Source organism: Chanodichthys erythropterus, chromosome 20, assembly GCF_024489055.1.
Source record: "Chanodichthys erythropterus isolate Z2021 chromosome 20, ASM2448905v1, whole genome shotgun sequence".
Classification (NCBI taxonomy): domain Eukaryota; kingdom Metazoa; phylum Chordata; class Actinopteri; order Cypriniformes; family Xenocyprididae; genus Chanodichthys; species Chanodichthys erythropterus.
This window is the reverse complement of record NC_090240.1, coordinates 4,702,612-4,730,422: the sequence shown is the minus strand read 5'-3', so window position 1 is coordinate 4,730,422 and position 27,811 is coordinate 4,702,612. Positions and strand designations below refer to the sequence as shown.

General features: G+C 39.5%; 1 protein-coding gene across 2 annotated transcripts; it reads right to left on the bottom strand.

The window, feature by feature from the left end:
* Nucleotides 1-27,811, bottom strand: zgc:101663 (alpha-1,3-mannosyl-glycoprotein 4-beta-N-acetylglucosaminyltransferase C). Of its 2 annotated transcripts, none has more exons than XM_067371893.1 (4): nt 27,443-27,811; nt 23,480-23,591; nt 5,834-5,948; nt 1-3,987 (listed from the first exon to the last, which is right to left on the bottom strand). In XM_067371893.1, the coding sequence occupies exons 2-4, from the start codon at nt 23,579-23,581 to the stop codon at nt 2,810-2,812; spliced, it is 1,395 nt and encodes a 464-aa protein (XP_067227994.1). In that variant the 5' UTR covers nt 23,582-23,591; nt 27,443-27,811; the 3' UTR covers nt 1-2,809. The 2 variants fall into 2 exon arrangements, with proteins under 2 accessions (XP_067227994.1, XP_067227993.1); XM_067371892.1 differs by having other exon boundaries at nt 23,480-23,594; nt 27,443-27,809.

Here is a 27,811-nt window from a genome sequence, read left to right as displayed (position 1 = left end):
ATATATATATATGTATACACTGATGTTCTTTCTTACTATCATCCAATATCCAGTATAAAATATACAAATATATAAAGTCTTTTCATCAAATACTTAACAAAATTAAGTTAATATTAATATGTGTGTGTGTCCTCATAAACTCTGCTTTAAACTCTGATGGCAATAAGCCATGAAACTTGGGACATGTATTTATTTTCAATAAATACATGCATTACACCTAGGGGGCGGTATGTACCTTACAAACATGCACTTAAAAAAATAATAATTATAATATTTGTAAATGTAAATGTTTTGACTGTAAAATGTTCTTTACCTCTTGCCATCCACTCAACTACACATTTATATTTTTATATTTATTGAAATTAATTTAGGATATTTGTGGTACTTTTAACTTTTAAAATTGTAAATTTTAAAATTTTGCACCTGGTATTCCCTTCGTTATAAGTACCAATGTCCTCACAAGGATAGTAATACAAGGATAGTAATACCAGTAATTCCAAATTGTGGGGATATTTTTTTTGGTCCCCGTGAGAAAAACAGCTGATAAATCATATGAATACAGTTTGTACAGTATAAAAATCCTTACATCTATAAGTCCCAATAAAACATGGAAACCCAACGTGTGTGTGCGTGCGTGCGTGTGTGTGTGTGTGTGTGTGTGTGTGTTAAATGTAAACTAGTATCTGCACTTCCCCCTCACTGGTGCCATGAAACTAGGAAAATGTATTTCAAGAAATCTTATTCCACCACTCAACTACACAAAAAACAGGCCACATCTCTGACATGAAAATTCATATTTTGATATTTATTTATATTAATTGAGGAAGGTTTTTTAATATTATTATTTGACACTTTTATCTTTTAAAAGTTTAACATTTTGTAACCTACTTTTTAAGGGTCCAAGCCCCTTATATGTAAGGCAGCAGAATGACCAGTTCACTTGTTTTAAGAAAAGTTAAAAGTTATGTTATTTTAACATTAAAATAAATGTAAATTATTTGGCAGCGGCTGATTAAGTGCTATTTACACTTAATGAAAATAACACTATATTCTATTTACACTATATAAAAGTGGCAGTTCTTTGCAATGCAGATACTATTTGCACCTCAGTACTGTTATACATTAACAGGATGCAATAATAACGGAGTGTACAAGGTTATATTTATTAAAATTATCAAATGGATGCCACCTTATTGGGACAATAAAGCCCACCCTACACCCCAAACCCTACCCAATAAATACTTTATATGAAACACTTGTTAGGCACTTTATTTCCATTTTTCAAATATGTTCTTCATTGAAAATAAATTAATTTCCGATCTGATTTGTGATGGGAAAAGGAAGAAGAGCGAGTTTGGCGAAAGGTGCATCAAAAGCTCGATCGCGTCAAAAGCTACTCTCATGCGCCATACTCTCTACAGCCTACACTACTGCAGACGTTGAGTGCTGTGCATCTTTTTTAATTTTGTGTGGCCCAACCAGACATTGGTGGGTGGAGTTTGTGTAAAATAGCCTTGGCCAACAAGACAGGCTATACACTCCGAAATGATTTATTTAAAAGTTAAAATGAATTTAAAATGACAACAAAATATTTTACAATGGGATAAGAAAAATTAAAGGTGCAATATGTAATAATTCCGTCCGCTAGAGGTCGCTAGAAGCCTATTCAAAACATAAGCGTAGCTTGATGATGCCAAGTTTTAGAGCGGAATCTTGGGACATGATGTCTCCATCTCAACGAACGGTGCAAAAGAATAGGGATTGGAGTCAGGAAGAAATCACATTCATGGATGCTATTATTAATGTTATTGTAGTATGAAGCAGAGCAGGACCAAGTGTTGTGGGAGCTGAACGTTGCTGCTGGAGCGAATGCACAACACACGCCTCACGAGCAGTGGCATCGCTTCCGCTTTTCCGGTCATGAGTATGAGGTAACACAGCTCTGTTTATTATATGAGATACATTTGAGTGTATTGAAAATGATGTTATAAGGTTACTCTGTGCGTTCGCTCGGCGGCTGCTTTGAGACACTGTTGCACACTGCAATAAGCTGATTGATTTTAGAATATCATATTAAATGATGGCTTGTGTTGATAAATGGCATGCAATTAATTTAAAAACGTATTGTATGATGGAGAAAATTCTGTATTTCTGTTACTAAAAATAAAGCTGCATCTGATTATGCTATGTTAGCAATTTGACAAAATAGTGTTTTTCTCTGAGGCATGGTAAAGCATGGTACTCACAAAAAAAAAAAAAAAAAAAAAATTAGATTTAAACAATTAGACTAAACGTGTTGAGCTATATAACAACAATTCCTTTTCTGTCTATAAATATATCAAAACAGTTGTTCCCTTGTCTATTTAAACGTGTAATATATTAAAGCCTAGTGGTTTTTGGATATTTTACTGTAAAAATATTACATATTGCACCTTTAACTTAATTCAAAATATATTTTCTGAAAGTTGAATGCCCTGTTTAATACCGCTTTTGCTTCTCAATATTTTACTTCAAAACAAATATTTTATGCAGCATAAAGACAATTATTATAGTTTTTATTGATATTTTGTTTATATTTTCCATTTTCATTTCAGTTAAATATTTAGTAGTTTTGTTATGTTTTGTTTTTGTTAAGTTACTAAAGGAAAATTAGAAATTTGCAACTAACCGAACTAACCGTTTTTTCCAGTTAACATATTTTAGAAAAAGTTTTTTTTTTAATGGTTTTAGTTTGGGTTATAATAATATCCCTGATCCACAGATCTGTCTATTTTAAAGATTCAAATCTTCGTCAATGATGATAAAGAATTCATTTCTGTCGCAGCACAGCTTTAGAAACATTTCTCATGGTTTTGCCAGCTTTAACAGTCCAGACATAGATCTTGTTTATGATAACCCATTCCATTTGGGATGCTGTGACTTGGATTCGTAAACATGCCACGGGTTCCCGCACAAGTTTCTGGACATCTGGTTCATTAAACTGGCCTTTCTGAAGAGAACCCAGTGTGTGAAATCCCGAGCAGTCCACCCCCGACTCCGTTCTCACCAGAGTTTTTCCAAGTTCCACATCAGCAGAGACCAGCTCATCTTTTCCTTCTAATCCTGTTCGTATGCACACACGAGAGATGAGAACAGGTTTGCGAAAGATCACTAAAAAGTAGTTTGCTGAGCCAATAGGCGACACACCCCAGAAATAGCCTGAACCTTGGCTGTAAGCCTTTTCGGCTACATTGGTCTTAAAATTCTCAATGTTTGTGCGAATGTCTGCTGGAGGGTTATCAGCAACTTCTTTGACAAAGTCCTCATCCTTTAGGCGATTGTACGTCCCCTTAAATGACGAGTAAGTGCCCATGTGCTGAAACAGAGATGGGCGGAAGCGAATGACTTTATCCTGCATCAACAATCTGTGAAAATGTGACAGCAGGAAGTCGCAAGGCATCTCTTGGTAGAAATTATAAAGGAAACGGGCCAGAATGGGCAGATCTTTGGATTGGTAGAGTTTTCCGATGTAGCCCAACTTGGAGAATTCCAGTGTGACCCACTTCGAGTTCATCGCATTGATGTGCTCACGAATGTTGGAGAAAAAGTTCTTCGTACAGCTCACGTCATCCTCCAGCATGATATAGTATTGGGAGAGGTTACTGCTAAAATGGAGCAAATATGAGTAGTCCACATTTTGCTTCGAACGGAAGGACACACGGTCGGGACCATCATTGAAGTTCCTCTTCAGTCCAGTAAGGGGAGGATAGTTATCTTCATTGATATGGATAACCAGCAGTTGACCCTTCGACAGCTGCAGGTGGAACTGATCTGTAATTTTCTGTAAGGTCTCCCGGATCCAGCTCACATCAAAGTCAGCGAGAAGGACGACGACCACCATTTGATCCAGCTCTTCCTCTGAGGACTCGGAGAAGATTGACTGAAGAGTGTTCTGAAGATAACTGCCCTTTTCCCTCTTCACAGATGAGAGGCCCACCGTAAGGTACTCTGAAAAATGATGAAACCACAGGGATATGACTACAGAGTCGTTTACTGGGATTCATTATTTTAACAAATTCTTAACTGTTTCCCTGCCATTGACGGAATTTTCCAGCAATCCATGTTTTTACTGTTATATGGTAGGGGGCTATTACGCATATTCTGAAAGTACAGAATCTCCACATCAAAACACAAGTGAAGAAGAAAAAAGTGAAAGTAGCATTGCTTATGCACATGTAATATAACATGATCATCAGACATACAGTATAAATCAAAACCACCTAACGTTACTGAATGAAATGTTGACCCATGAAGAGGTACAGGAAAAAAGAATTGGAAAGCTTTGGGGGTAATTATGTACTCAATCTACTCCATTTAAGTTTTGATCATCATTCTGAATCTGATCCGGATGAAGTCTTTGTCAAAAATGTGATTTTTCTCAGCTTTTTGTTTAAAATGTTGCTTTTTAAAAGGGGTGGTTGAATATGATTTCACTTTTTAGCTTTAGTTAATGTGTAATTGCTGCTGTTTGAGCATAAACAACATATGCAAAGTTACGACGCTCAAAGTTCAATGCAAAGGGAGATTTTCTGATTAAGGAGTACAACAAATGGCTGGGAGGGACTACAACAAGTTTCTTCCCAGGTTAATGACATCGCTAACCCTAAAATTTACATAAACCCTGCCCCCAAGAACACACAACAAAGGGGGCGAGGCCATGTTGGGCTGCTTTAGAAAACAGGAAGAGTTGTTGTTGCCATGCCGTCATTTTAAGCCGGACTGCTTTACAATTCAACGCTGGATTTGCACAAAAGATTAACAAGATGGCACATGCTAGTCGATGAGTTGAATCAACTCCACAGCAACTACATAAATTTATCTACAAACCATTCAGAAACGTCCAGTTGCATTCTAAAAGTTGTAACTTCTTCCTGAGTCTCTTTATCAGTGTCTGACTCCGGTTTGAACAATGTAAGGCTGAACACCGTTACTGACAATCATCATTTTGGCTGCGTGAGATTCTCCAGCTTTGATGTTGTTGAGCAACCGAAGCGCGAGCTGTTAAAGCTCCACCCTCTTCTGGAAAGGGGGCCACAAGCTCATTTGCATTTAAAGGGACACACACAAAACGGTGTGTTTTTGCTCACACCCAAATAGTGGCAAATTTGACAAGCTATAATAAATGATCTGTGGGGTATTTTGAGCTGAAACTTCACAGACCCATTTTGAGGACACCAAAGATTTATATTACATTATTACATCTTGTAAAAGGGGCATTATAGGTCCCCTTTAAAATAAAACGTAACCACATTCAAATTTTATGTACACACAACACACACACACACATATATATATATATATATATATATATATATATATAATATTAAGCAGAGACTCTGTTCTTTCTTTTGATTTACTGTCTGTTCAGATATTCATACAACAAAACATTCTGGGAGCCATGGAAATGTTGTGAAAACGATAAAAAATGCTGGTGCTGCAAAAAAAACGACAGAGGCGTTCACATAGGAAGCAGTCAGTGCCCGGAATGGAGCTTGAAAAGTTATTTTAAGAACTGGAGCAACAAATGAAGACATCCGCCTAGCTTGTATGTACATTAATCATCAGTTTTATAGTATTGCAGATGTTTTGTGTGAATGTTGTTGCTGCACAATGTGATTATTCTACAGAAATATGATGATTATTTTAGTTAAAGAACTACATCAAATAAAATTATGAACATCAATTTCAATTGTACTTCTTTTAGAGATTTTCTAGCATTATTTTCTAAATCTGTTGCACCAAAACAAAACTTCTACCTGAAAATTCTCTTTTAGTTGTGAAAAGATAAACTCACTCTTGGACTGCTGGAGGACTCCTGCCAGAACTTTAATAGAAACATTGAAATGCAGGTAATGGCTCTTAAGATCTTCAACCCAAGTCTCTCTATCCCAAGTCCAGTTCAGTGAACCCTGTAAAAAAAAAAAACACACATTAAACATAATAAATGCTATGAATGCTGTGAATGCTATGATGCTATGAAACACCTGAAAGCATTATTTGTGAAACATTTATATCTGTTCAATGTGAAATTTGTACAATTATATAATTTTGGAAAAAGAAAAAAAGAAAAAAAAGAGAAGTTATTTTAGCGGTCAGCAACTTTCCTAGAATTTCATGATAAGTCTCTGTGTTCATATGGTGGTAATCGCCATGCTGACTCTAAGCCTGAAGGGTTTCATGAGCCCAGATAACCCAGCACTCACTACTCGTATACTGATTTCAATTATATTTAGTCTTTTCCCCAAAAAATGTTTGTTTTTAGCTGCAAGAAATCTGATTCTGTGTCTACAACATGGAATAAGATCTGTGAATGTCATTCATAAACTATACTAGGCAACAGTAGTGGGAACAACCTCACCGCCAGCCACTGGCGACATGCAGCCAGAGATGGTCTCATTATTGGGAGATACGAGGGTCCGTGGCTCTACCATTGGAAAAAGTGTGATGGCTTGGATCACGTGTGCCTTGATAACCAATCACATTACAGCCTTGACGTCACTGAATTTCATTCAGAGTTGTGCGACAGTCAATCACTGTTTGCAGATACCATAGAAATGAATGAGAAGTGTAGTACATGCCTCTTGTCTCTAGGGGTGCAACGGATCAAAAAACTCACGGTTCGGATCGTTTCTCGGATCAGAGTCACGGATCGGATCATTTTTCGGATCAGCAAAAAGAAAGACAAGACAAATAAACATTGTTTTGTCTTTTTGTTTATTAACACTTTTAAATTATTAAATAAAAATATATAAAATATATTAAAAATATATAAAATGTGATGAAGTGAGCGGTTATCGTCACATAGCTCTCCATTCCCCTGGACGTCCACCCGTCTGTCGTGAGCGCAACAGAGGATGCTCGGGATAGTTCATCCACAACTTTTTTCTTCTCCTGCTCATAAAGATCTGGCACAATCTTTTCGCTGAAGTGGGTGCGCGACGGGATGTTGTAACGTGGCTCAAGCACTTTCAGCATGTGTTTAAAGCCCTCGTTTTGCACAACCGAATATGGCCTCATGTCTGCACCTATAAACACACCGATAGCGTTTGTGATGGCTTTAGCCAACAAGGGGCTGCTTAAATGCCGCGGTGATAAGCGGTTGTTGAGCAACCTTCGTTTTCACTCCTGTCAGTGAAACACCGGTGTGATGTCGCTTCAAATGCGTGGCCATGCTTGATGTGTTTCCACTGTCATATGGCTTTCTTGTGCCACAGTGCCTACACACCGTCACGGTTTTATCCACTAACCTCTTTCCTTCATCATTATATTTGACAGGGAAGCAAAAATGCTCCCATACAGGGGATTTAAATGACGCGGGGCAATCAAGCTCCTCCGTTCCTCCGCTCGCCATGACCACGCTGTGTGTGAACTGAATATGCGCACAACTTTTTTTTTCATAAATCAATCCGCGGATCACGTGTGTGCCGAACCGAAGATATTGATCCGAACGGATCACGGATCAATGATGATCCGTTGCACCACTACTTGTCTCCTTCCCTGTGTACTGCAGCATTAGCATGCATTACAAACTACACGATTTTTAAAATCGTCGGATTGCTGTTTTTCTCACAACAGTGGGGCACACATTATACAACATTTCTATTGACATCAAAGGGCAGCAAGCACCGCCTCCGCAGAAGAAGATCGATGCCTACTTCATCACTGCCTGTTTAGCCTCGCCCCCTGATTCATGCATGGCATGTAATAAATAGCACAGGCCTACATGGTGCTAAACCGGATCGAGCTACCAAGCAATAAACATGCCGTTGAGTTGGTTCGACAGTAATGCAACATGTAAGTAACTGTTAATACTAATGCCTGATCTGATATGCAATGGTTCATGTACAGTCAAATTTTCTTTGTGTATGTGTAACCCCTCACCTAGGTCCTACTCACCCCGCTCTGTGCGGGCCTCGAACCTGGGTGTCTGGCATGGGAGTCGGACACTCTAACAAGTAGGCTAAATGCTGCAACCCCTAGCATCAGTCGCTAGATCATCTCTTGAGATCAGAGGAGTGAGGTTTACTCGCACAGCGACTACTAGCTGGCCTCCGTTACACTCACCCCCCAAACCTCACTCCCATCTGGGTCACGGCACCAATGTAACCCCTCACCCAGGTCCTACTCACCCCGCTCTGTGCAGGCCTCGAACCTGGGTCTCCAGCGTGGGAGTTGGACACTCTAACAAGGAGGTTAAAGGCTGCAACCTTTAGAGATCAGAGGAGTGAGGTTTACTCGCACAGTGACTACTAGCTGGCCTCCATTACATATGTGTCAGTAAATCAATTTTTCTTTGTGTATCACGCTCTGACAACGGAAGTAATGTCTAGCAATCATTGATGTATAAGCACGAGACATCACTGCCATTGCCATTGATCAGACCTCACTAAACGAGTGCTGAACACAGTTGGAAATAGTGGTGTATTAGAGGTAAAAAATGATATAAATACTGTTCGGTTTCTCGTGCAAACCGATCGTTTCGTGTCTTAGGACATCAATGTGTCGTCATGAGCTGCAGGGTTTAATTTGGAATTGTCTAAGCAAGTTTTATTTACTCTTATAAAAGAAGTTCCCATTTACACACATTATACGGCTGACAGACGGCAATGGTTGGAGTTAAAAATCAGCATTTGTGTTGTACTGAACAAACAAAGTCACCTACATCTTGGATGCCCTGGGGGTAAGCAGATAAACATCAAATTTTCATTTTTGGGTGAACTATCCCTTTAACTCCTGACTGCTTTGTTGGACAAACTGGTGGATTCGGCTTTCTGATTGGTTAGATCGCTTGTCAATCAAACTCCTGGCGAAGGGTCAATTGAGCACTTGCTAACATTTTTATTCAAAATTGTGATTTCTCGATTCAAAAAATAACAAAATCGAGGCAAAACATAAATTCGAATTAATCGAAAAAAAAAATCGGAAAAACATTCCAAGCCCTACAACCAGGGTTAGTTGCTTCTACATCAGTGTTATTCAACTATAATTTCCCTCTGATAGGGATAAGTTATGGGTAGGGTTAGGTTTAGGGGTTGGGAAAAGGCTAAATTAAGACTAAATTTTCGGATAGTAAAGTTGTTCCAGGATCAACAAAATATGTTGATCCAGGCAGTGGCATACCGCACATCTGTGAGGCCCCCCAGCAAAGCACGAGATGGGGCCCCTCCCACCAGCAAATTGCATGTAAAGTCGCTAATGCATGCATAAAGTTATTGTGAGATATAAACTTGCAATTCTGAGAAAAAAGTCAGTCTTTTCCCCCTCAGAATTTGACTTTATATCTCTCAATTCGGAGAAAAGAAGTCAGAATTGTGAGATTAAAAAGTTGCAGTTATCTTTTAAATTGTTTTTGACAGAATTTAAAACTTGAGAAAGACTTTGTTTCATATTAAAGCAGAGTTTATTGTTATCTCCGGCTGAAGCCTTCGCCGCCTGGAAGAAGCTCGCCTGGAAAGAAGCTCTCGCAGCCATCAAAGAGGCTCCCGCAGCGGACTGCTGAGCTCGCCGAGGAAGAAGCGCCGGCACCCTCGTCGACTGCCGCCTCGAGCCGCCTGCTTCCTGCCGCCTGCCAGCCCGTCTCCTGCCGCCATCCGGCGCGCCTAAAAGAGCGATTTTCCCGCGGTTTATTGCCGCTCTAAAAGAGCTTTCCAACAGCGGTTTTCACTGCTCTAGCGGCCCTCGCCGCTCTAAAAGAGCCCCTCAAACGCCGTTTTCACGGCGGCGGCGTTGTTACAAATGCCGCGCCACTCGTGTGGCACATGCAGAGCCTCTCTGCATGACGACGACGGTCACGGTGAGTGCGTCGGCTGCCTGGGCAGACCCCATGCAGAGGCCGCGCTCACCGGGACCTCGTGTTCTCACTGTGAGAACATGAGTCTCGCCTCTCTGCGCTCGCGGATCGCCTTCTTCAGTGAAGGCGATCTCGCCGCTCGCGCCCTCCCGTCATCTTCCTCCCGCGAGCCGGCTAGGAAGAGACGGCGGGGCAGAGCGGCCCAGCGCACGGAGTTGGATGACTTCACGTTGGCTTCCCCGTGTGCCTCCCCCTCCCCCCCGAGAGAGCAGTCCCCCGTCCTGTTCTCCCGCCCTGAGCTGCGTCCCTCAACAGATGCAAGCGACCTCATCTCTTTTGGCGGTTCTGAGGACGAGCCGCTTGATGATGTCATGTCTCCCGCGGCCTCTGAATCCGAAGGTTGGGCCGGTGATTCTGACCCCGCCCGCCCTCCCTCGCTGGAGCCCATTGACTGCAAGCCGGGTATGAATGCCGAGCTCTTCCGCATCCTTTCGAAAGCAGTAGAGGTTTTGGACCTCGAATGGGCTCCGCCAGAGGAGCCATCACGGAGCAGGCTCGATGAGTGGTTCCTGCCGGGTTCCCGCCAGGCCCCTCGTCAACGCGCCGCGCCGTTTTTCCCAGAGGTTCACAACGAGCTGACGAAGTCGTGGCGCGCCCCGTATTCTGCCCGCCTATGTACTACGAATTATTCAGCTCTTACCTCTGTGGATGGCTCTGAAGAGAAGGGTTACGAGCATCTACCGCCCCTGGACGAAGCGGTGGCGGCTCACCTCTGTGCCCCCACGGCTGTGGGTTGGAACACTAAGAGGGCCCTTCCATCCAAGCCCTGCGGGACCACTTCTGCCCTGGCTGGCAGAGCATATACGTCCGCGGGCCAGGCTGCCTCAGCGCTGCACACCATGGCTATTCTCCAGGTGTTTCAAGCGAAGCTCCTCCGTTCTCTGGATGAGTCCGGCGTCGATGCACCTGCCTTCCGTGACCTCCGCAGTGCCACTGACTTAGCCCTGCGTGCCACAAAAGCCACAGCTCAGGCTATTGGACGATCCATGGCCAGCCTGGTCGTGCTTGAGCGCCATTTGTGGCTCAACCTGACCGAGATTAAGGAGATGGACAAGACGGCCTTTTTGGATGCCCCGGTCTCTTCGGGCCAGCAGTAGAGGGCTTTACAGAGCGTTTTACTGCAGCACAAGAGTCGTCTCAGGCTATGCGACACTTCCTACCTAAACTCCCTTGCTCCACGTCTGCTTCCAGCCGCCCCAAGTCTGCGCCGGCTCAGCAGAACAAACCTGCCCCCTCTACCTCTCAGGCAGCACCACTCAAGGAGCAGCGCCATTGTAAGCGCTCCTCCTTCCCGAGGCAATGTGAGGGACCCCGGCCTAAGATTACGCTAGACCCGACGCCTCCTAAGCCCTCCTGATATTTCAGGAAGGAAGAGGATGGGGTAAAGTCTCGCCACAGCCAGACCACCCCAAAAGCTCTTTCGTTCCACCCCCCCTCCGCCTCGTTCAGCTCCGGGCGTAGGAGATATGTTCAGTGTTGTGCTAACTGGGCCCAGTGCTGCGTCCATGCAAAACGCTATTCTTATGGCGAACACTATGAATATTCTACCATCTCTAAGAAAGAGCGAAGTTCCTCTTCCACTCTCTCCGGTGCACGGGCCCCCGATTGGCGGCCCGTCACCCGATACCATTCAGCTCCTTGTCACGCGGGCCGAAGCCTGACGGGCCATCCCCGGAGTGTCAAGCTGGATTCTGGGAACCATAAGTCGAGGCTACTCGCTTCAGTTCGCCCGAAGGCCCCCGCGCTTCAGCGGGGTGCTTCAGACTTCAGTCAACACGGACGACGTTCATGTCCTCCGAGCCAAAGTCATGTCTCTTCTGAGGAAAGGAGCTATAGAAATAGTCTCTCCCTCAGAGACCGCTTATGCGCTCTGGCGAAGCGTCTTCTGGAATGGGCATCACCGAGGCTTCAGTCACTCAGAGCAACTCACATACCCGGGAGAACGAACTTGGGAGCAGACATGCTATCTCGGAGCAATGTCCCCTCAGACGAGTGGATGCTCCACCCTCAGACGGTTCTCATGATCTGGGAGTTCTTCGGGAAGGCACTGCCCAATTTATTTCTCGAAGGAGGAAGATGCGCTGGCCCATGTCTGGCCCAGCACCCTCCTTTACGCTTTTCCCCCGATCGCTCTGATCCCACAGGTCATCAGACGAATCAGGGAAGACAAGCACAGAGTCCTCCTGGTGGCCCCGCTCTGGAGGAGCCAAGTTTGGTCCTCAGAGCTGTTCAGGCTTTCCACAAAAGCTCCGTGGCCGATCCCCCTGAGACAGGACCTCCTCTCTCAGGCGAACAGGACGATTTGGCATCCCCAGCCAGAACTCTGGGCTCTGCACCTCTGGTCCCTCGACGGGAGCCTGCCAACCTCCCCGGGGACGTGCTGAATACTATTTCTCAGGCGAGAGCTCCATCCACAAGACGCCTCTACGTCCAGAAATGGTCGGTCTTTGTTGACTGGTGTTCTACACGCAACATAGACCCAGTGGAGTGTGACGTATCCCCGATACTGTCTTTTCTCCAGGAGCGTTTGAATCTGGGTCGCAGCCCTTCAACGCTCAAAGTTTACGTAGCAGCCACTGCAGCGTTTCACGCTCCTATCGCTGGCCAGTCAGTGGGACGAAACAACCTCGTGGTGCGTTTCTTGAGAGGTTCTAGGCGATTAAATCCTCCTCGTCCTCTCACTGTTCCCACCTGGGACCTCTCTTTGGTCCTCAGAGCTCTTAAAGGGCCTCCCTTTGAGCCACTTTCGCATTGGATAGTCGACGCTATTGCTCTTTGTTACTCCTCTATGGGCCTCGACTGCCCCATAGGAGTTAGAGCTCACTCTACTAGAGGAATGGCTTTCTCTTGGGCCTGGTCTAGTGGAGTTTCGATTAAAGACATCTGTGAGGCCGGCTGGTCCTCGCCGTCTACTTTTGTCAGATTTTATCATTTGGACGTTCCGACCTTACAAGCTCGGGTCCTCTCGGTATGATCCAGCGGCCTCTATCGAGCTCCGCTTCATGCCACTCTGGGAGTTAACTCCCTTTTTGTAGTGTAACAGGGTTCGACGGCTCTGGGCTTCTCACTTGTCCTCTGGTTCCCTCACGGTGCCCAAGACAAGTCCAGTCGTTCCCTGCCGTGGCACGGCGCGGTTGAATTCGTTCCCCATACGCAGTACGAGTGAAGTATCGAAAGGGAACGTACTCGGTTACTAACGTAACCTCGGTTCCCTGAGATACGGAACGAGTACTGCGTTACTTGCCGTGCCACGAGGCTGCGGCTTCAGTGTCGTCGATTCAGTCGAATGACCTGAAATCCTATGGCGAAACGCCCGCTTATATAGCCCTAAACCCCGCCCATTTCGGCGGGAATATTCGCACGCTCTGTCGCCATAGGTCGCGCAGCTATGCCGCGCCGTCATTGGTTCAACAACTTGTCTATGAGTGAACCAATGATGATGCAGTTACACTGCGTTATTGAAAAAGGCTTCAGTAACAGGGAAAAAGGAGACCTTTCCCCATACGCAGTACTCGTTCCGTATGTCAGGGAACCGAGGTTACGTTAGTAACCGAGTACGTTTCGGTCAATGATTTCAGCCCTCCAATTTCGATCAAAAACAAAACTTGCTGTTTTGGTTGCAAATTTTCAGCAATTTCGATCAGTGCATCAAATGATATAGGCCTAAACTAAATTCATGTATTTACAGTAAAAGAATAAAGAAATAACTCTAGACTTATTAGGCTACATTTGGAGAAGAACTTCAGTCATTAGCTGACCATTAGCAGAGCTGGCAATGGGGTAATAATAATGTCTCAGCAAAAACCAAACATCTCAGTTAACGGCACATGTCCGCTAACAGTAACACAGCGCGTCAAGGCATGCTGTTGTCTTGGCTACCTTACAAACGGGCAATGGAAACAACAGTGAATTTTTCATCCTTTCATGATAATTTAGCACCCTTTTCGGTAGCACTTTATTTTACAGTACGTGTACTTTCCTGGTACATACATGTATATAGTAATTATGTACAGGTAAAAGAGTGGTAACACAAGGTACTTACCTGATATGTATGTACATGGAAACTAATAAGAAACACTGCTGTACTTTCCAATGGTACATACATGGTAACTACTTTGTACTGTTGGGTAATAACAGGCATTTACTTATAGTGTCCGTATATGATAACTAACAGACACATTACTGTACTTACTAATGGTATGTACATGGTAAATATTTTGTACTTACAGACAAGTGTGGGTAATAACACTAATAACAGGCACAGTGGGTAATAGCAGGCACTTATGTTTGATAACTAGTAAGACACCTTACTGTACTTACTAGGGATGGCTCTGTGAATGCTAAACTCTTGCGAGACGGCGCGTGATTGAACATGGCAGCGCATTGCTGCTACATGTCAGCAAACATTTCCCTTTTGTTTGTTTGTTTGTTTGTTCACTTCACCTCCAACAAATACAATAAACTGGATTACAATTCGGACCTGGATCATCTAGAAGACTACATCGACGAATGATACAATAGACTCTGCTTCATGGGACGCTCTCAAAAAGCTAAAAAAACATGCATATCGGACTCACCTGCTTTATCCAACGCATCTTCCTCACCCACAACTCCGCACCCCCCATGCTGTACCGAGGTAAGCAACATACATTCATAGACAATAAACTATCCGGACTAGACGCCAGAGTAGCATTAATAGAAGTACTGCACAAAGAATTTCAACAACTCCGCCACAGCCTGGAATACAGCCAACAACAAATCGACACGCTCACACAAGAAAACAGTTCACTTCAAAACTCTGTTACAACTCTCACAACACAACCGTCTACTGTTACCAATCAGCCTCTGAAAATAAAACGATGAAAGAAACAATATTGGACTTACAAGCATGCAGCATGAGGACAACCTGATTTTCAAACTCCCAACAGAAACTGTCAACAACATCACTTTTCACCGTGCTCACCGTCTGGGAAAAAAACTCAGTAACGCCACCCGACCCCGCCCAATCATTGTTAAATTCGAACATTTTAAACAAAAAGAATTGGTTCATCGGCAGGGCAAACAGTTAAAGGACACTCACTATGGACTTAACGACCAGTTTCCACAAGAAATCATCCATAGATGTAAACAGCTAATCCCCATCCGCAAGCAAATGATACAAGAAGGCAAAAGTGCAATATTATTCAAAGTTATTCAGTTATTCAAAGACAAGGACATCACCCCCTGGCTCTACTAGAACCCTTCCCTCAACAATATCATCCCAACCATATATATTATCTCCCCCTGCCCCCCCCCCCCCCCCCCCCCCCCCCCCATTTCTTGTATCTATAATATAATGCACCTATATCTCGCTGCACTATACAAGTATGCACCTCAGTCACCTATGTTTTGTTTTTCAAACTTTGTGTTTTTTGTTTTATTATGTGCTTTGCTGTAAATACTTATGTTTGTCTAGTGTTATTATGTCTTACTGTTCTGTTTTGTATGTTCGGCACAATTCATTTACATATATAGGCTATGTCAGTATAGAAATATTAGCTCAACATGTAACTCAAATTCATAACCTGGAACATCCGTGGTGTTAGCTCTAGGACAAAAAAAAAAAAAAAAAAAGTTCTCAACTATTTGGATAATCTACAGGCAGATATTACTACAAGAAACACACCTTGCAGATTCAAAACAAAACACCCTAAGATCAGCACAATTCACTCACTCATTTTCATTTTCGGCCACTTATAATTCAAAACAAAGAGTATGTATCTTGATAAGCAAAAAAAAACTATTTGTTCATAATACAACTATTTCAGACCCAGAAGGACTCTTTATTATCATAAACATAACAATTAACTATAACCCGGTAACAATTGCCAACATTTACAGACCAAATTCAGATAACCCTACCTTTTTCCACAATTTTTTTCCTTCCATTTCAAATTTTTCCAACGGTCCGGTAATTATAGGAGGCGATTTTAACACGGTAATTGACCCATCACTTGACAGATCCGCAAGTAATAAAAGACACTGGCAATCCAATGACACAATAATACAGTCCATGAGAGATTTTGGCCTTGGCAATGGTTGGAGGCTACAGCATCCAACTGACAGAGAATATACATTTTACTCACCAGTTCATCACAGCTAGTCTCGCATAAACTTTTTCCTAACTAGCAATTCAATCATACCACATATCTCTGAGCACAAAATCCACTCCATCAGTATCAGTGACCACGCTCCAATAACATTTATATGGAATCCAGCTAATTTACATAAACACATCAGTAGATGGCGCTTTAACATATCACTCCTTAAAGACCCAGAGTTTGACAGTTATCTTAAAAGAGAGTGGACATCCTTCCTAGAAATAAATGACTCACCAAAGTTATCAGCTTCATTACTTTGGGAAACAGGCAAAGCAGTATTACGAGGTAAAATCATTTCATTCTCCATCCATAAAAAGAAAATAGAAAAACAAGAAGAAATCAGACTAGAAAATAAAAAAAGAACTTTAATATTACATGCAAATAACCCAACAGAAGTAATATATAATGAATTAAGAAAAACAAAAATTCCTGCTAAACGAAATCATAAATAAACAAACTCAATTTCTAATTCATAGACTCCGTCAAGAAACCTACCATCATAGCAATAAATCCAGTAAATATTTGGCCAATCAGATAAAAAGAAACAGAGAAAAAGTAACAATTGCAACTATTAAGGACTCAGCAGGGAAGCCTACCAACTCTCCACAAGAAATAAATACATTATTTCAAAACTTCAATGCTAAACTCAATCTGATAATAACACAAGACAAGACGATATTAATTAATTTTTCAATAATATTCAACTCCCCAAACTTAACACAGAACAAATCAGCACACTGGATAAACCAATCATAGAAAAAGAACTCCACATCGCCTTGAGTCGAATGCCTAACAATAAAGCACCAGAACCTGATGGCTTCCCTGCTGAGTTCTATAAACACTTCTGGTCCATTTTATCTCCATTATTCAGAGCAATAATGGAAATAAAAGAAAATTCAAGATTACCAGTGCACATGAACACAGCCACTATTTCACTTATCCCTAAACCTAATAAAGATCCAACCCTTCCGTCAAACTACCGTCCTATATCTCTCATCAACGTAGACATCAAAATAATCAGTAAAGTTCTTGCACATAGAATTGAAAAAAATTATCCCATTAATAATCCATCCGGATCAAACTGGTTTTATTAAAGGTAGGCAGGCATCCAACAACACACGCAGACTATACGATTTAATCCATTTTTCATCACTACAACAGGAAAATACCATTATAGTCACTTTAGATGCAGAAAAAGCTTTTGACAGAGTCAATTGGAACTTTTTATTCACTACATTACAAAAATTTGGCTTTTGTGAGTTGTTTATTAATTGGATTAAAATTTTATACACGGCGCCTTCTGCCACAGACACAACCAACGGACTAACATCACAAAGCTTCACACTGCACAGGGGGACTAGGCAAGGATGCCCACTCTCTCCTTCTTTATTCATCATCTTTAATCACTCAAAACACATCTTTTTACCTATGCATTTGCTGATTGAGCACTGTGCTATGTCCAAACTGTTTGCACTTTATTTTATACATATTATCTTTTTATTCTTTAAATTCTTTTCCTGTTTTTATTTCATTTTTAATGTATTTTTATATCTTTTATGTATCATCATGATTCTGACTTGAATCATGATGAATCTGATCTGTTTTTACTGTTATTTCTATTCCTTATGTTCTATTTTTATTCTTCTTCTTTATGTAAAGCACTTTGAATTACCATTGTGTATGAAATGTGCTATACAAATAAAATTGCCTTGCCTTGCCATCTTCATTGAACCCTTAGCAGCAGCCATCCGTCAGAACCCGCTCATCAGAGAAATCCACACACCCCAAACACAACATAAGATTAGTTTATATGCTGATGACATTTTTCTCATTTTGCAAAATCCTCAATCATCTCTGCAAGAAATAATTAAAACCATTGATTTATACTCTACAATATCAGATTATGCAATAAATTGGAATAAATCCTCAATTCTCCCACTACATCAAACCAAATGGGATGTGGTAGGCACCCATTCCTCTATGCACAGGCCACATCACTTATTTAGGTGTTAGGGTTTCCTCCAGGCTATCAGAGCTGACTGGACTGAACTTCACTCCTTTACTGAAAACAATAGAAGATGACCTTCACCGCTGGCACAACTTACCACTTTCCATCCAGGGCAGAATAGCTATAATCAAAATAACAGTACTTCCAAAAATAAGCTATTTATTCTCAATGATCCCAACCCAACCTTCTCTCAATTGGTTCAAATCTTTAGACTCCAACATTACCCGATTCTACTGGAAAAATAAACCACCTCGGATAAAATTAAGCACTTTACTAAAACCCAAATCCTTAGGGAGGATTAGAAGCACCGCATTTTTACCATTACTCACTAGCAAACCAACTTCAATACATATATAAATGGATTCACCCGACTCAGACATTATATGGCTAGACATAGAACAATCACTCTGCGAAAACTTCCACATATCCCATTTCTTAGTCAGTCCATTAAACACCACCCATGTTTCAAAGCATTGACAATAGCCTGACAGCCTGGTGGAAATATCATCAAATTACAAACTCCAATCAGGCCCCATCTAAACTCACCCCACTCTGGAACAACCCTGATTTCACAAGCAACAAAAAACACTCAATTTCAATAAATGGGCACAAAAGGGCATCACACATATAAATCACATTTTTCAGTCTAACAACTTTGTTTCATTTTCCTACTTAGTCCAGGAGTACGGTATCGGGAGCAATCAATTCTTGAATTATCTGCAACTAAAATCAGCTGTCTTATCCAAAGTCAACAATAGCACTATCAATCTTCACCTTCCTACCGCCAGTGTTGGGGAGTAGTTAACTACATGTAGCGGCACTACTAGTTTAACTTTTAGTTAACATTTAAACTTAACATTTTTCAGTAGCCTGTATGTAGTTCAGCTACCAGTATAGCTTTTCCAGTAGTTAACTACATATTCCAGCAAGTAGCAGTGTAGCGTGACCAAAAGCTACAAGCTACATTCCGTTTTGCGTTCTGGCGAGCCTGCAATGCATTGAAGCAGCACAGCGTCTTCAGATCACAAACTAAAATCGTGCATTACCGCCATCTATTGTTATATAAATTAAGGCATCTTGTGGCTTTATCAGTTCATCAGCAGTTCATCGAGAAGAGATCGTCTGGTGATTATTTAAAGGAGGGAGTGAGTTTCACACTGCACGAATCGATTAGTAAAGGTTACGCTTAATTTATAAACAAATGATTAAAATGCTAAGCACATGCAGGTGAGTAATAGCCTTTTTAAATTGATTGTCCTACTTTATTGTAGTCTATATCAAATGTATGCAAACTATTTTATTACAGTGGTGACCCGCTTTAGTCTAATCTGTCCCGCCAGTTCTATAATGAACATAAGATCACTAATGCGGTGTTTTGAGTCATTGCATTGGCAAAGCATCCGTCAACTGAACCGAAAACAAACTCGCACACAATATAGCTTAGTGTGCTTATCACGCGACAAAGGCTGATCTAATAAAATCGGTTGCTCGGGTATGAGAATGTTCACGCAAGAAGCACATGATTCGCGTCTCAAAGCTTCATCTGCATGTGCTGTGAGTTTAACCTGCATTTTTCTGAGTATCCAATTTAAGTTCCGGTTCGGTTTAAGTGCAGGTCCGGTTCCAGAATCAAATCATTGAGGGTGCTGTAGATGTAATTTGTAAACAACGTCTCCACCATAAGAATAGCAATGTATAATGAGACATTTAAGATTAAGTCATTTTACAAATACTTGGAATAGAATTTCAAAAATATTGATACAAAAATTCTAATATTTTTCTAGTCTGCATTTACATTGCTTATTATTATTTTTATTATTGCATATTTTTGTACCGTGTTATTGTTATGGTAGCAATTTTGAGCGTGAATCCTGCATGTAGAAATCACTTCTGAAACTGCAGAGTGCAATTGGTGGTCGGTCCTCTCATAGCATGAAAAACAAAACTTATATTAAAATTCTGAATGTATTATACATAAAGCGTGCAAAGAGAGTCAGTGTGAAATATAGGCTACATTTGAGTATTGTATCTTTTGATATAGTTGTTTACAAAATAAATCAGTATGCTTTGAAATCATAATTGTAGTGCATTGCTTTGTTTAAACCCCAAACATCTTACTTAAACATTCTTCAATGTAGCTAGCTACTTTTTGATAGTAACTTGTAGTGTAGCTAACCACTTTTTCAAAAGGGTAGCTTGACTGTAGTTTAACTACTTTAATTTGTAGCTTATAGCTTGTCAAACTACAGTTTCAGAGTAGCTTCCCCAACACTGCCAACCGCATTAACAGATTTAGTTAATATATCCTCCCCGAAAAAATTACTTTCCAAAATATACAAAATTATAACTAATTCAAATAAAACCATAACTTTACCAACAATTAAATGGGAAGAAGATCTTTCGATTGCTCCTGATACCGACTTCTGGACTCAAATTTGTAAAAATATTTACTCCATGACTAAAAATGCCAACCTTCAGCTCATACAGTAAAAGACTCTTCATAGAACACACTACACTGGGGAAAGGCTGTCTAAAATGGGATTCACATCAATAATTTGCCCACAATGCTCACAAAAATGCCCGGACACAAACACACCACATGGCACTGCCCACCCATTAAACACTTTTGGAAAGACGTCACTGAATCCCTATCCCGCCTCCTGGGCTGCCACATCCCATTATCCCCCTTACTCTGTCTACTGGGCGATCCATCAACTCTCAATCAGGAAATAACAAACAAAAGGATGCTCCTTGTAGCCATCGCCATCTTCTTAAATTGGAAATGGTATATCGTATATTGGAACCACAACACTCCAGATCAGATCTCCTTCAACTATTACAAATCTGACACACTCATCCTGATTAACTGTATTCATTTATTATTATACATACTTCTACAAGGTTTTAGTAATATTGTGAGTATTTTCATTATTATAATTATTATTGACATTATTGTTATTAATATTATCAATATCATAGAAACATTTAGCAGTAAAGTAATGATGGCGGCGTGATGATGTTTTGCTTAATATAAGTACGGTAATGGTATAATGTATATCTTTAAATAAAATAAATAAATAAATAAATAAATTAAATGATAATGATAATGATGATGATGATAATAATAATGATACTAATAATAATATAAATTATCTAAAATATAAAAACATAACCAAATCAAATAAACACCTAACATATACCACACAAGATTTGAATGCACCGAATGCTGATTTTAATGCACCACACCCTTCTTTTAATGCTTAGGCATACATACAAATAGTAACTGTACTGTGAATGAGGAAGAAAAAAAAAAAAAACATGCACACTGACAAAGAAGCTAGGAGAGGTGTGCTATGAGTTGTTTTTTGTGTTTTGTTATGTTTTGTGTTCACCCTATGTTGTAAGTTTTGCACTCTTAAAAATAAAAAAAAATAAAAAATAGTGGTATATACATGGTAACTATGTTGTACTTACAGACAAGTGTGGGTAATAACAGGAACTTATTTATGGTAACTTGTAAGACACATTACTGTACTTACTAGTGGTATATACATGGTAACTATGTTGTACTTACAGACAAGTGTGGACACAAATAACGGACACTTAACTACTGTGAAACAAATGTGCTTACCAAAATGATACACTGCACTAACTATACAGCACTTCATAGTGTTAATACTTATCAAGTAGTCCTTTGAAGCAAGGCTTTTGACACATGACAACTGAGTATACCAAGTACAGTTGTAGTGTTATTGAGCTGTATGTATGTCATCAAAATACCCCTATTAAGTGAATTATTGTCCTGTAAAGATTAGGCAAGTTGAACCGCAAAAGTATATCATCCAGTACTCAAGAAGTATCTTGTACCATGCTCACACCCCACCCTAAGTAATGTGTAAATTACGCATTAACTAACTGGTATATTCACTAGTACGTTCATAGTCAGTACATCGAAATAGGACTGTAAAATAAAGTGCATCTTTGTACATAAACATTACATAGGAATTACCAGCTCTTTAACCTTTGTAATAATAAGCTTAAACATTTTAACAATTAGTAAGTACAGTAATGTGTCTTACAAGTTACCATAAATAATTGCCTGTTATTACTCACACTTGTCTGTAAGTACAAAATATTTACCATGTACATACCATTAGTAAGTACAGTAATGTGTCTGTTAGTTACCATATACGGACACTATAAGTAAGTGCCTGTTATTACCCAACACTTGTCTATAGGTACAAAGTAGTTACCATGTATGTACCATTGAAAAATACAGCAGTGTTTCTTATTAGTTTCCATGTACATACATGTCAGGTAAGTACCTTGTGTTACCACTCTTTTACCTGTATGTACAACATAATTACTATATATGTACCAGGAAAGTACACGTACTGTAAAATAAAGTGCTACCCTATTTTCTATGATCATCTGCTTGCATTTTTGGGCTTCACTTGGATGCTTTGGCCCATCATGGGGTGGGCCGTACCGTGTCCCGTACGTTTGTGGATCAAGGGACATGTCTTGCTTGGCAAAATTACGGTGACCGCTTTATGCAACCGGGCACAGATATTTAGCATGCTAAAAATATCACAGACATCAGTGACGAATTGGCATCACATCACATCACATCTCTGGTCATATACACTAAGCTATTGTCACTCACATGAACGAGCACCAATTTGCCTCCGATTTTAAACATTAGTCAAAATCTGAGCTAAAATGTAGTCATGTAGTTTGCACCCAGCAGTAGTTTCAACAGTTAGTCCCTGCTGGTAGATTTTTAAAGCCACCTGAAATGTACAGGAAACCCAAACCACAATGAAAGGAAACTAAACTGTACATTCGACTTGTGTCCCAATCATGTACTTGTGCACTATTCTTTGCCATTTTGTAGTATAAACAGTGTGAGGTTACTCTGAATATTCCAAAAAGTGCACTTTAAATATACGCACGATGCACTCAATTAACCAAAAAAAATGAAGTGCAGAATGTTGGACACGTCATGCACTCAACTATCACAGCTCTCCTTATGTAACAGAGGGGGAGGGGCTAACAAAGATGATTGACAAAATAACCTTATAAAATCCATACACTACACTGTTGAGTACACATAGTGCATAGTGTATACTGCGTCATTTGGGACACAACTATAATATACAACAGAATAAACCATTTTTAAGCAAAGATTCACTGTAGGTCTTGAAAGGAAACTCTGCCGTGTGTCGTTCCAAACCTGTTGGACGGTCTTTCTTTCTTCTAAACATAAATGGAAGTCAATTAATCTGTCTGTTCGCCAACATTTTTCTTCTTGTTTTTAGCATAAGAAAGAATGTGAGGTTTGGAATGACATGAGAGTGAGTAAATGATGACAGACTGGTTTGTTCGGGTGGTTTTTTTGGTGCACCATTCCTTTAAGTATTTTAATAGTACAGCTGTTACCTTGAGGTGTCCCGATTCTGCTCTCTGCATGTAGATGTAGAAGCTGGTCAAAATGAAAAGACCGGCTGCGAACAGGATGGATTTTTTCAGATAGCATCTCATCACCCAACTTCTTCTGTAAGACACATATGCACTTACATACTTTACCATCAACAATAAACACATTATAAGCCTTACTTGTGTACTTGTAGCTCCAAATGCTGTTTTTCCAATATGTCTTTAATCAGTAGCTGCATTGTTCAATTATTCACATGACCCAGTTTGAATAATTAATGGCTGGTTATGAACCACTCAGCTGACACATTCAACAATGTCATTCAGAACAGCAAAATAGTGCTTCTCAAACTAGTAAGTAGTCAAACACAGAGCAGGGGAAAGCTGCAAGGAGAGTGTAAACATAGATTAATAGATATGTAAAACATGAAAATATTTATTACAACGCCCTGCATCATATTTGCTGAATAAATGCTGGTTCCAAAAATAGAATCACACTTTCCAAAAAAATATGAGCATTTCATAGTATTTTTGCTTTCGACAACCATTTGTATGGTGAATAACTCATCCCTTAATCACTAGAAAAACTACAACAAAGACACAATTCCTATCTTCCACTGAGCAAGATTACTCTTATTTGTTCAATTCTCAACCAATTTAACATGTATGATATTATTTTAAGCCTAATCCTGATTTCAAGGATAGAATTATGCCCAGTGACAGAAGAAAATGCAAAGATGACCCAAATGTTTGTGGAAGTGTTGGGGGAACGTGTAATGCAAGTTAAGTAATCTGATTACTTTTTTCAAGTAACTAATAAAGAAACACATTAGTTTAAATTATTGTTAAATATCAAATGTCCAGGATTCAAGTTTAATTTTTTTTATATATATAATTCAAATGTACACAATTCAAATTCAAATCTTATTGTCTTATTTGTAGCTCCATAGTAGCAGAGCTGAAAGGTTTGTTTGAGCTGCACCCTCTACGGTAAAGGCAAGGATTTGCATTTCTTTCAGCCTGAGGCTTATTTGTTTCACTTTTGGTGTTAAAGGGCTATCACATTTTCCAAAAATAGAACTTTCATTGTTAAAAAACAAACAAGGAAGCCTAGCCCAGATGACAAAAAGTAAGCATATATCGTAAAGCATTACTTTTCATAAAAAGTAACTAAGTAATGCAATTAGTTACTTAAGGGAGCAACATAATATTCTAATGCATTACTTTTAAAAGTAACTTTCCCCACTACTGGTTTGCTGCTACATCTGTGGTTGTTTTACTTCATCCAAACAGCATCAGAAAATTACAGATTGTGAAAAATTATTTATAAAATGTGTTTATGTAAAAAAAAATTGATATTAAATGGCATATGTTAACATATTTTTACACTCTTTTGCAGATTGTCAGTTAAATGACCCTTTTTGCTATTAAAACCCGCTTTTGTTATTTTGAATTATAAAGCTAATACGCATACATATTCTTTTGAATAGACTTGAAAATTATGTTGGCATTAGTGGAATTGCATTGGCATGGTTTAAATCTTACTTATCTGAATGTTATCAGTTTATAGTAGTAAACCAAGAAATGTCATATCAATCAAGTTCAATATGTATTACCGCAAGGCTCAGTACTAGGACCGTTGCTTTTCAATCTGTACATGCTACCCTTGGGAGATATCAGCAGGAAGCATGGCATTAGTTTTCACTGTTATACTGATGATACTCAGCTCTTACCAATTCACAAAATATAAAAAATTGGATGACCAGTAATATCTTACTACTAAATTCAGAAAAAAACAGAGATTATATTTTTTGGACCAAAAACCTCTGCATGTAATAACCATGAATACTGCCTAACACTTGATGGCTGCTCTGTTAATTCTTTGTTGTCAGTTAGGAAGGGTGTGCTCTTTGATACAAATCTTTCATTTGAAAGCCATGTTTCTAGTATCTGTAAAACCGCATTCTTCCATCTTAAAAATATTTCTAAACTACGACATATGCTCTCAATGACAAATGCAGAACAGTTAGTTCATGCGTTCATGACCTCAAGGCTAGATTACTGTAACGCTCTACTGGGTGGTTGTTCTGCTCGCTTGATAAATAAACTACAGCTGGTCCAAAACGCAGCAGCTAGAGTTCTTACTAGAACCAGGAAGTATGACCATATTAGCCCGGTTCTGTCAACAGTGCATTGGCTCCCTATTAAACATCGCATAGATTTTAAAATCTTGCTACTTACTAACAAAGCACTAAATAGTTTAGATGTATAGATGTATGTATAGATAAAACGTTATCAAATTATTCCAGTTCGCATAGGCCAAACACGCAAACCTATAGACTAAACGTGCAAATGGTTCCAGTAGGAAAGGTGTCATTTAAGCGGCCCCTAAAATAATAATCAACAATTTTTACAACGGAAGTGATTCAATCAAAAACAAACTTTAGCTCGATAAAATTTCCTGTTAACTGTGAAGCTGCTTTGAGACAATGTGTATTGTGACAAGCGCTATATAAATGAAGATGACGTGACTTTACATAATTTGAAAAATATTCATTCATATTTTGTGAAGCAAAAACTGTATTTGATGTAAAGTTTATATATATATATATATATATATATATATATATATATATATATATATATATATATATATATATATATATATATTTGTTACCATGGATCACTTTCCCTGTTCAATAATGAACTGTGCTGAGGAACAACACTTAATTATATTTAGAACTTATATAGTGACAGAATAGCTTGCTAATCTTACATCCAATCTTTCTCCTGTCATTCTTAAGCAAGAAAACCTGCTAACTTCTCCATGACACAACAAGAACATGTTTACATGAAACACAATATAAAAAAAAAGGTCCTGCCCCATAGACTGCCATTGAAAGTGCTTTACTGTAAACATGACTCTTTGTTGTTTTGTTTTGTTTTTTTTACAAAAAATTGAGTATTTCAGGTAGCATATAGGCTTTAATAATTAGTTCTTTGTTTTCACTGATTCATTGTTCTACATATATTTTATTACGAGTTTATTACAAGGTAAAACTATTAAAGTTGAAAAACTGACATTGTTTTTAATGACGCATTCATATGTAGGCTACTCCATAAACATATGAAAATAATATCCTTGGGCTTATTTTAGTTTGTAAACCCTACTTTACAGTACCATGGTTCTAAAAGCAAAAGTATATAGATTGTGTATAAAAACAAGCCTAAAAAGTGATAAAGAACTGTTGTGTTGTAAAGAAATCCTTACATTTTTAGTAAAAAAAGGATTTGCCATTATGTATTGTAACTGCCATGTTTACTGATACACTTTTGAAACATTTTGAAACTTGTGAGCAAAGGTGAACTTTGCCTCTACACATTTTGCATATAATAAACGTACCGTGACACATCTTTTTTTCTTATTCTGGACAGCTCAAAGTCAATAGAAGAAAACGAACAGAGTAAACCAAGTAAACTGGTTTTATATAAAACAATTGAAAATGCATGTGTGTTGGGCTGTGCTCACCGACACTGACAGTGCGCTTCTTAAAACAACATTTACAATTCAAACAAGTTATGGTATTGTTTTGCTTATAAGCTTCTATCCGGTATTACAGGGTACAGGTGAGTTTAGGAAATGTAGCCTACATATTAAAAGCTATACCAAAAGATATAGATATACATACACACATACATACATCATATATATAGATATACATGCACACACACACACACACACACACACACACACACACACACACTATATATATATATAAAATTCGGATGTTAAAATAAAGCATTCGAAATCTGGAACGTTCTATACGCACCCATAATGCAAAAAAAAAAAAAAAAAAAAAAAAAAAAAAAAAATTCGAAAGTTCGAAAACGCCTGTATTACCAAGATATTGACTAGATAAGCAGTGTAGGTTTTGACACAGTTCAAACTAATGTTTTAAATCCACTTACCTTTATATCACCTATGACCTTGTGCAGTAGAAAAAGTGAACATTCAAAATGATATATTCGGTAGAGTTAGAGAAACGCGTGTCTCTGTCCGTACGAGTAAGTTCACTTCCTAGTGTGCTTGAGTTGCTCTTCGTCTTTGAAACGGTCTTTATTCCCTTCGTGAAGTGTGTTATGCGTTTTTCCAAATAATTGTCCTGCTCAAGCGCTGCTGTCATGAGGAGCGATTGTCGTTAACCGGGCAAAGGTTGGATGAAATAACTTGTCTGTAGGAGGTGTTCAGATATTGTGACCATGAAGTCATTTCCTTGTCAAACACTGATTAGCCTGCCATCGGGAAAATTTATGGTGTCATGAGTTATTCAAATGAGT

Bases quoted from the DNA above. Each gene is read 5' to 3' on its own strand.
- zgc:101663 (XM_067371893.1), bottom strand. From the start codon at position 23,581: ATGAGATGCTATCTGAAAAAATCCATCCTGTTCGCAGCCGGTCTTTTC. The intron at 5,949-23,479 runs GTAACAGCTGTA...TTTTTTTTACAG, and splicing joins CAGAATCGGGACACCTCAAG to GGTTCACTGAACTGGACTTG. The intron at 3,988-5,833 runs GTGAGTTTATCT...ATCATTTTTCAG, and splicing joins AGTCCTCCAGCAGTCCAAGA to AGTACCTTACGGTGGGCCTC.